General features: G+C 61.9%; 1 protein-coding gene and 1 long non-coding RNA gene across 2 annotated transcripts; one reads left to right on the forward strand and one right to left on the reverse strand.

Moving 5' to 3' along the window:
* The first annotated feature begins 100 nt into the window (after positions 1-100).
* LOC102017923 lies at positions 101-1,259 on the forward strand. Its single transcript, XR_264997.2, has 2 exons — positions 101-833; positions 951-1,259. It is a non-coding gene; the product is annotated as an uncharacterized LOC102017923 (long non-coding RNA).
* Positions 1,260-5,328: 4,069 nt separating this feature from the next.
* On the reverse strand, positions 5,329-9,843 carry Emc10 (ER membrane protein complex subunit 10; the record flags this gene model as incomplete). Its single annotated transcript, XM_005412783.2, is given in 7 exon segments — positions 5,329-5,417; positions 6,245-6,338; positions 6,424-6,605; positions 6,824-6,928; positions 7,712-7,821; positions 8,605-8,677; positions 9,598-9,843. Coding segments are annotated over 7 exon segments (767 nt in total), but the record flags the coding sequence as incomplete, so codon positions are not given.
* Between the last annotated feature and the right edge of the window lie 17 nt (positions 9,844-9,860).

The raw sequence follows: 9,860 nt of genomic DNA on the forward strand, positions 1-9,860 counted from the left end.
CCCTTCCTTCTCCTCTCCTTCTCATCCTCTCATTATCCTCGTCTCCTCCTCCTCTCCTCCTCCTGCTCTCCTCCTCCTATTCCCCTCCCCTTCTCCTCCCCTTTCTCTTTCTCCTCTCCTCCTCTTTCCACTCTCCTTCTTCTCCTCGCCTCCCCTCACTCTCCTCCCTCCGACTCTGCACTTCAGCCCTGCCTCCTTCATCTCCTTTTCCTGCCTGTTCCCCTTCAGTGCCCGCTCTCCTCTCTCTTCTCCAGGCTCAGACACTCTCACTGCTCTGTCTGTGGTCGCTGTCCCCTCCCTGTCCCAGGCTCCCTTCTCTGCCCCTGCCCTCCTCCCCTCCCCACTCCCTTCCGTCCCTTCCCTCTGGTCCTCTCCTCCCCCAGCCCCCTCCTTGCCCATTTCCCCCACTTTCTTTTTCTTCCCACTCCTTTGGTTGTCTTGCTCTTTCCCTGCCCAGCTCTGCCCACCTCCTCTCTGCCCTCTCCTCTCCCGCTCCCGAGGCGCACTTCCCTCATTGCGTCCTCTCCTCTTCCTCCCATCCTCCGCCCCGTCCGGGCTCCTTGTTCCTCCCTCTGCGGTGCTTTCGGGCCTTGCTCCCTCCAGTCTGGGGAGGCCCCTGCTCCCCCCCTTGTTCTTCACCCACCCAGGGGTCCTCTGAGGCTGGGGCGGGCGGTGCCACCTGGTGTCCCCAGGGGACCCCTGTGACCCTGCCCTTTCTTTTCTGTCTGCCGGGGATGCCTGACGCTGCCTGGAGGGATCAGCCACCCTAGGCCCAGGAACCCAGAACCAGAAGGACACCGAGGTTGGCCGCGACCTTCCCACCTCACAAGCATGTGAGTGGCAGGCCCAGGCCCACGTGGCCCCGAGGCTTCGGTTTGGCCCTGAGCTCGAGTCTGAAGAGGGTGGTGGGGCCTTCTGTTCACTCCCCTGCTGGGCCCACCTCTCCGCAGGCAGCAGGACGGGAGGCTCACAGACAGGATGGACACCCAGCGTTTCTGAAGCCCATGCACCGCTGGGACAGAGAAGGCATGGCTGGAGGCCGGGAGACCTGCAGGAGGACCCTCTGGGGCCTCTGTCCCCACCTGCTGGCGGACGCTAGAAGTGCAACCCTGCTATATTAGACACGGAGACCCACAAGAAGTGAAGAGACCAACCTGGGGAAGGGAGACGGGCTGTCGGGTGGGTGGAGAGGGAGAATTCGCAGAATCCTGTGCCAATGAATGCTTTTGTTCCTAACATACAAACACCCTGCCCAGCGAGCCTCTATCTGCAGCTTATGTCCCTCCACGTCCCTTCACATCCCTCAGCAGGTGGATTCTCCCACGGCCCACGGAGAGGCACCTGGGGAAGGGGGTTTGGGCTGCAGAAGCTGTGAGAGCCTGCACCCCTGGGCCTGGGCCGCGTCACACGGATCCCTTTCCCACAGCACCTCCATCGTGCCTTGCCGTATGGGGGCAGGTACAAGGGGAGGTGATGGACCAGCCGCTAGAACCTGCAATGAGCCCAGCTCCTTGTCATGGCATCACCCTGAGGGTTGGAAACCTATGCAGTTCTTTCTTGAAGCCGCTGAGTGGGGCAGCAGCCTAAAGCAGCCGGAAGTCCACTTCTCGTGTCCTCAGACCACACCACCCAGCCACGTGCTAGAACACGTGGATACCAGCAGGAACCTTAGAGGAGGCAGAGCGTCCTTACCTCTGGGGCCACATAAGGGTGTCCAAGGGTGTGGCAGGAAGTGTGCAGGGGTGGGGGGTCCCCTCACCGAGCTCTTCACATCTTAGACCTGATGCCTTAAAGCTGGGAGACCCCGGGAGAGGAGGAGGGCCGAGCTGCACAGGACAGAGGGAGCCACGGGAGAACAGGCAGGTGGACAGCGCTGAAGCCGGCCTGGTGGTGCCCAATCGATTCACTCATTAAAGGCCTCAAGAGCAGGCGCAAGGGCTGGGACCTTGTGTTGGGAGCACGTGGGGCTGTGGTGGAGTCCACTCTGGTGCTGAACATCGGGATGGACAAGTGGGAATCTGAAGCTAGAGTATGAGCGAGGGGCTGGAGGTCCAGGAGGCAGGTGACAGAGAAGGGATGCGGCCCGGGCCCCTGAGGGCAGGTGTGGCAGGGGCAGGGACGGGTGGCAGCCCACTGGATCGGGACAGGGATGCCGGCACAATGTCCAGCTGCCTCACAGTCCCTGAGGCCCAAGTGCTGCTGAACCAAGGGGGCTGTGGGTCTGTCAGAGGGCTTGAGCTAGAGCCAGACTTGGGGACGCAGGGTTGTTTGGAATCTGGTATGGCGGAATGGCTGAGATGTGGAGCAGCCACAGGGCACACGGTCTCTCTCTCTCTCTCACACACACACACACACTCTGAGCCCCTAAGTCCTGTCTGGCCCCATATGGGTTGTGTCTAGATGCCCTCGAAAAGCCTCAGGTGCTCATGGGTGGGGCTTTCCGGAGCCGGCTGGATGCTGGATGTACGATGCGACACTAGGATTAAGGGTGTGTGCGACTCAACTAGTCCAGATTGGTTTAGCACAGTTCTGGGTGTGGGCGACAGGAAGGCCACCCCGGGTGTGGACGGCACCACCCAAAAGGCAGGTAGCACGGCTGGGATAAAGGAGGCGGCTTGCTTGCTGCTTGCTGCCCTTCTGCCTGCCCTGCCGTGAACTGTTTCCCCTCAGCTGTGCCATCCTGCCCTGGAGCCAGCTGACAGTGGACTGAAATGTCTACACACTGTGAGATAAAATACACACCTCCTCCTCCAGCTTTGGGTGCTGGGAATTTTGTCCCAGCAACAAGCAAAGACGGGCCTATTTGTGTGCACAAAACGATGCAGGGACACAGGGACCCCTGCAGTGATGTCGTGAGCACCACAGGGACCACTCACAGGCGATCAGTGAGAAAATCCCTGAGCCACGGAGTCACAGGGGGAGGGAAACCCCCCTAGCCCTGTGGAGGGCAGAGGAAAAGAGGAACACAATTCTGCGGAACGACTTCCATGAGCGCTTTTTTTTTGTTTGTTTTTGCTTTTTTGTACTGGGGATCGAACTCAGGACCCTGCGCTTACTGGACTCTGTGCCACTGAGCTACATCCCCAGCCCACGAGCGTTTATGTGCTCAGAACAATGAACAGGCGGCAGAAAACCTGGGCAGCCTCCAGCAGGAAACTGAGCAGGAGCTTGGGGACAGCAGACAGCTCCTGGCTGACTCCTACCGCATGTCTCCCAGCCTTTGGCCAGAGAACTCACACAGTGAATAAACTCTGCTGAGACAGGCAGGAACCAGGAGAGAAGTTTAATAAGGACCAAGCCCCAGGGAGCCCAGACTAGGACACTGCAGAGCAAGTGCCAGCTGAAAGGACTGGAGTCAGAGCTCAGTGCGCCTTCCCCAGCAGGACAGCCCCACGAGTAGCTGGGAGCCATCGCAAACCAGGTGCAGAGGCTGGGAAATGAGCAGCAGACACTGCACAGAATCCGCAGCTTTTTTTTTTTTTTTTTTTTTTTTTTTTTTTTTTGGTTTTTCTCCGGTACAGGGAACCAAACCCACGACCTTCCGCTTGCCAGGCAGGCGATTTTGCCGCTGAGCTAAATCCCCAGCCCCCGCAGCAGTTCTTGTGGGATGACCTAGGGCGAGGGACAGGTGCACTCCACGTGCAAAGAAAGCAGGAGGGTCACAGATCTGGACACAGCCCAGCAGCTCAGCCACTCGGTGACAGCCTACTCAGAATTAACGAGAAAAACAGCTAGGGAGAGGCCGGGCGTGGTGGTGCACACCTGTAACCCCAGCACTCAGGAGGCTGAGGCAGGATTGTTGTGAGTTCAAGACTGCCTGGGCTACAAAGTGAGCACAAGGCCAGCCTGAACTGCATAGCGAGACCCTGTCTCAAAAAGACAGAACGAACAACAACAGCAGGGGAGGTAGCCCAGTGCGAAGGCCCTGGGTTCAATCCCCAACGCCCTCCCCTGAAAGCAAAGGCACACGCTGCCAAGAGGCCTCCGAGAGCCCCAACGGTTCTGCTGTGGGAAACGCAGGGACACAGTAATGCTGGGTCAGTTTTCTACCCTCCCAGACTGGCCCAGACCCCGAGTCTGAGATGTCTGCTAGCGAGGCCACTGAAGGGGAACGGTGCCAAAGCAAGTGGCCCACGGGGCGGCAGGGGGCACAGCTCAGGGTGGCAGCAGCTCCCTTCCCCAGGGACTGTACGAAGGTGGGCAGATCACATGTTCCGGCCTGTTGAGCTGGGGAGTACACCTCACAACATGCAGGGAGGAGACACGTGACCTTGTGCTGCACACTCTGGCTGCTGAGAGCCACACTGGGACAGGCGCCACCAGCGCCGGGCAACAGCACGCCCCTGCCACGCAGCCTGGGCAAATCGCTCCAACACCACCACCAACAGATGGCCTCGTCCGCTGTAGCGCTGTCTACAGCCCCAGAAAGCAGGATGCGGGTGCAGAGCGGGGCGTCTGGGAACAGTTTAATCAACGGCCACCCGACACAGGGATGCTGATGCCACGCCAGCGATGGCCACTGTCCCACGTTTCTGAGTAACAGGGTGAGCGCACAGCAGAGTCCAGCACAGCTCAGACACCAGGCTGTCTGTCAGGAGCTGGAAGTTTTCAAAATGTGTGCACTGCAGTATCACGTGAATATTCTTAAACAGACGCAGAAGACCACGGCTGGGCCACAGTTCTGTCCTGGAGCCACACACGGGTGGCTGTCTTGGGACGGAGGACGCAGAAGGGACTCTATTTATATAACCTGGCCCCGACTCCTCCAGCTGCCAGCTGCAGGCCTGGGGGGATGCCAGGCGCTTTACCTACTGCAGGCAGACGAAGGCCAGGCACGGGCCTAGGAGCGGCGCTGTAAGGCGGGGAAACCGGGGTACCACTTCCTCAGTGGGGAGGCCCAGGGCACCCTCAAGGGAAGCCTGGGCCCAGTCCAGTGTCCTAGGAGGTGTCAGGGCCTCAGTGGGCAGGGGAGCAGGCCTGGGCAAAGGCACACAGACTGGAGAAGCAGGCGTGTGCCCAGCTGCAGGGCTGGGGCAGGCAGTGGAGCACAGCGCCATGAGGGGGCTGGGACTCTAGCCTGAGGGCAAAGGGAACTCAGGGGCTGATGTGGGGTTGTGCGCGTGGGGTACAGCAGGAGCACCCCAACTCCACTGGACCTCTGTCAACAGGAAGGGAGAGGGGGAAGACACGGGCTTTCAGGAGGGATGCCCTTCTCTCCTCCGAGGATGAGGAGACAGCAAGGCCCTGAGATGATGAGGGACGTGGGGGCCTCTGGGTAGAAGGGAATCCCAGGGGCAAAGCGGACAGGCCAGTCACCGGCCGCTGCCCCCGCCGCCGCCCCCGCCCCCGCCCTGGCCCCCGGCATCCGGAGCTCCCGACATCATGAGGAACAGGACCACGGGAATGATGTACATCCACTGCAGGTGACGGAGCCGGAGGACAGACACACGGACATAGAGAGACAGAGGGAGGTGAGCATCTTCTGGGACCTGCTCTGCCCAGAAGGAGCCCAGCACAAGGGGGCTGCATGGGGGGCGGGTCCCCTACATCACTACAGGCGGGTGGGGCGGAGGTGGGAAGGGTCTCAATCCTCACTCAGGCCTCCTGTGGCGGCGGCGTGGGCCCCGGGGCAGCAGGACGCAGGGCTGTGAGCAACACGGCCCCCCCCAGGATGAGGTGCCACTGAGGAGGGAGGGGCGCGGGTCAGCAGGCCCTGCAGCCTGGAGGCCCTTGGGCAAGTGGCAGGGCCTCTCTGGGCCTCAGCTTCCTGCGGCTTGGCGGGTGGGCTGTGCAGACAGAAGCAGCTGCTCGGGCCTTCCAGGGCTGCCAGCGCCCCCACCTTGACTCTTGGGCAGCCTGGCACTGCTGACGCTTGCTGTGGCCGAGCCTGGGTCTCCAGCCTCCCCCAGTGCCCAGCCTTCCAGGCCCCCTGCTCTGCATCTCCTCCTGTCCTGCCTGCTGCAGCCCAGCTCAGGTGAGGCCACCAGCCCGTCTCTGTCCCTGCCTGGCCACACCCTCCACGCTGCGCCCACAAATGCCCTGCTCCTAGGCCCGCAGCTCTGGACGACTCTCAGGAGCCAACCTAAGGAGGGGTCCATGGCCCTCAGCGCCACCACCCAGGAGACTCAACCCAGGCACTGGCAGGGCGTGCAAGGGACGGATGTGCAAAGGACGTGTGGACAGAGGAGGCTGGGCCGGCGGGCGAGGCCTGTGAGGAAGGGGGAGGCCGGGGCGCCCCACTCACATATTTGGCGAAAAAGGACTTCTGCTCCTGGGGGTTCTTGGCCTTCTGGGCCTGCTCCATCTCCAGGCGCTCGATGAAGGCTGCTGTCTCGGGGCTGAGGTGAGGAAAGCGGGTGAAGCTGGTGTCTGGGGCCCTGTGAGGACGGAAGCACCCGGGCCGGGCCCTCCCTCCACACTCACCCTGGGGCGGTGCCCGGCGGCCGCAGCCGCACGGAGGTGTTGAACAGCTCCAGGTCCACGTCCTCCACCTCGTGGCCCCGACAGCCCCCGGGGTACGTCACCACGGACACCCCCACCACGTTGCCAGCCACATCCACGTGCAGGGTCAGCTGGTCGGAGAGGTGCGACTCCACCAGGGAGCACTGTGGGGCGGAGGGAAGCGGGGCCAGGACCCACTCAGCATCTATGAAAGCCCTCTCTCAGCCCCTACCTCCCCCGAAAGCACCCAGCCGGGACGAGTCAACCCTCAAGGACAGGTCAGGCCTGGGGCCTCCGACCTCCAAGCAGCCAGGAACGGCCAGGGGCTCGGGACTGAGGCAGCGGGGAGACTGAGGGCGGAGGAGGGCCCCATCAGACTCACCGCAGGGACAAAGGAAGAGACATAGCCACCAGCCTCTGCGCTGTCAAGGGCCCCGGGCTGTCTGGGGACCCGCACCCGGTACAGGCCATTCAGGGCTGCCACGTCCTGCAGGGTACACGGGGAGGGCAACGTGAGATGGGCAGCGCCCAGCACCAGCAGGCCTCCATCAGGAAAGCCCTCTGGTCTCACCCACCCTGCACCCCACAGACCCCGGCCCGGCTGACTGAGTCCACGGGGGGGGGGGGCGCCCCACCTGGCAGCTGGTGCACACCCAGACTCCTAAGTTACACCAGCACTCAATTCTTTTGGGGGGCAGCTGGGACGGAGAACCATGAGGGCAGCATGCACCAAGGCTGCCCGGGGCAGACCTCGCCCTGACCTCTGCCCCAGGAAGGCGGCCATGTACCCACGGAAGCGGGCAGCCTGGACTGTGCCAGCCTTTGTGGGGGAGCACAGAGCCAGGCTTGGGAGGACCAGGCCTGAGGAGCCAGGAAGCACCGAGACAGAGGGAGCCTCTCGTCTAACCACAGCCATCCCCAGGATCTTTCTCCTCACACCAAACTCGGCCCAAGCAACTGCACAAGTCCCAGCTGCATCTGAAAGTGGAGAGGAGCTGGGGAGGGAAACCCGAGAGGGAGGGAGGTGCCATGGGCTGGCACGGGGCAGCCTGGATGAGGCTCCGAGGCAGGCACAGCACATCCCAGCACAAAGGCTAACCAAGCACCACGAAGCTTGAGCTGGCCATGGGGGTCAGGGGTGAGATGGGGCAGCAGGAGGTGCTGGAATCACACCTGGACCTGGAGGGAGGGCTGCAGGGGGCCACGTGGGCAGCTGGAGAAACTGCTGGACGCCCCCTAACCTAGCCCAGCCCTGGGGTCCCCACCTCACCCGAAGTCGGCCCCGCTCCTCTTCATTGAGCTGCCGCTGTGACAGGGACAAGGTGCCATCCTGCTGGTTCCAGAGCAGGGAGCCCCGCTTCCGGAAGTGGGCAGTGTCGTCTGCGGGGATGCATTCAGTGACCACCCTGCCACACCCTACAACCTGGCAGGGGCCAGGAGGCCCCGATTCAAACCCCAGCCTGCCCTCTGCTAGAGAGGGACCAGTGGCTTCTTTGTCCTGCCCCCCCATTTCCCAAGTGCACGCTGGGGACACCCCCATCTCACCCTGCCCTCCTGCTTCCCAAGGCAACAAAGCTGACACATGAACCCCAAAGCTCCCAAGGGCCACCCCTACCTTGCCAGGTGGCCCAGGGACAATCACATAGCCTCCTTGAGCCTCAGCTTCCTCTGGCTGACCAACGCCGGACAAGGACTCCAGCTCCCCTGTACCAAGTGGGGCCTTTGCGCCATTACTGGGCCCTGGGCCGGCTGACGGCTGGCTCCGAGCCTACCTGTTACTGCTGTTTCAGTTGGGTTTGGGACCTGGCTCCAGCTCTGCCACTCACTGACTGAGGGACCCTGTATGTGCCCACTGAACCCGTCTCCCCTTCTGGAAAACGGAGCTTACACCTACAACCTTGCATGACTGTCCTGAGCTAACAAAAAAAACCGCGGCCACTAGTGCAGGACGCACGGGAAAGGTCGGAAACGTCTGCTCTGAAATCATCACTCCAGTCTGAGGCTGGCGTTGGTCCTACAGGCTTGGGGGCATTTAAAGGCGAGGCTGCTCTCTGCTTGTGTCCCGCTACCCTCCCCTCCCCGGCAAGGCTGTTAGCAAATGAACGTTAGTCTCCCACCCAACTCACTGTGCTGCAGCTGTGTGCAGCCGGGCCGGGCACTCACCGATCTCAAAGGAGTGCTCCAGCAGCAGCCCCACCGTGCCACAGCTCTCCCCTTCCCGGCCGTCAGCCCCAACCTGCAGGACACAAGGGAGGCCCAGGTGAGGACCACGGAGCCCTCAGGACAGGATCCACAAACCCCAGGACAGACAGACTGGTGGAACGGATGAAGTCTTATATTCAGCCGCAAGCAGATCAATCACAACTGCCCCACTCCACTGGGACAGCCCATCATGAATATTCACGAGCTGGTCTCCCATTATCTAGAAAGCAAAATCCTACAAACACGCTTCATGAGTTTCCCTTCTAAGACAACTATCCGTAGGTCGCTTTCACGGCTCGCACCATAAATATTTGCGAGTTAAGGGCTATCCTCCCTCTCCTAGGGCATCTTGGCATGGTAATATGCTAATACCCAAAGTCCGCGTTTTCACCTTAACAGCCTCAGTAGCCAAGAGGCCGCTTGAGTTCTATTCACGTCAAGTACATTCAAGATTCCACGCTTTCCTTTGCCTTTACGTTTCCCTACCTCGGCATCCTCCACCGCCTCACGCCCACGCACCTGCGCGACCCGGTTCGCTCGTGTACACCCAGAACATAGAACTCCTCTCCAATCCCTCCAGTGCCCCCGACGCCCCTTCCTTTTAACAGCGCCTACGTCTGATGCCCCAGGATTCCACCAGGGCCACGCCCTCTCATGAATATTTACACGGAGGAGCCCTCACGTTTTACATAAGAGGGACTTTGCACCCACCAGTCCTCCAGCACCGCCCGTTTCCCATCGCACCCAACATCCCAGGCGCTAGGTTCCACCGAGCCCCGCTCCTCTTTCCACTCGGACTCGCGCCCGGGCAGGCATCTCCTGCGCCCGTTTCCATGGTTCTCTCACTTTCCCCTACGCTCCCCATCCTGCCCAACCTCCTTGCCACCTTAATCCCACCTACGGACCCATGACTCGGTCGGCCCCGCCCTCTGCGCAGAGCGAACGAGCACTCACCCCTCGTGCAGCGGCCCCAGCCCGGCAGCCGCTGCCCCTGGCCCGGCTGGGCGCTGCTGCCACTACCAGTAAGAGGAGAAGCAGGCGGGTGGCGCCAGCGCCGGCTGCAGCCATTACGACGCCTTCCCACCTCCTATAAACCTACACCGCGGAGCACGCTGGGAGCAACGGAGGCATTCTGACGCTCGTACGCGTGCGCTGGCTCCTGCGCCTGCGCATTGGCCCCGGTTTCAGTCGGCTGCTAAAGTCGGCCGGCGGCTGCC

The sequence above is a fragment of the Chinchilla lanigera genome, unplaced genomic scaffold (genome assembly GCF_000276665.1).
Source record: "Chinchilla lanigera isolate Chin_1 unplaced genomic scaffold, ChiLan1.0 scaffold00158, whole genome shotgun sequence".
In the NCBI taxonomy this organism is placed as follows: domain Eukaryota; kingdom Metazoa; phylum Chordata; class Mammalia; order Rodentia; family Chinchillidae; genus Chinchilla; species Chinchilla lanigera.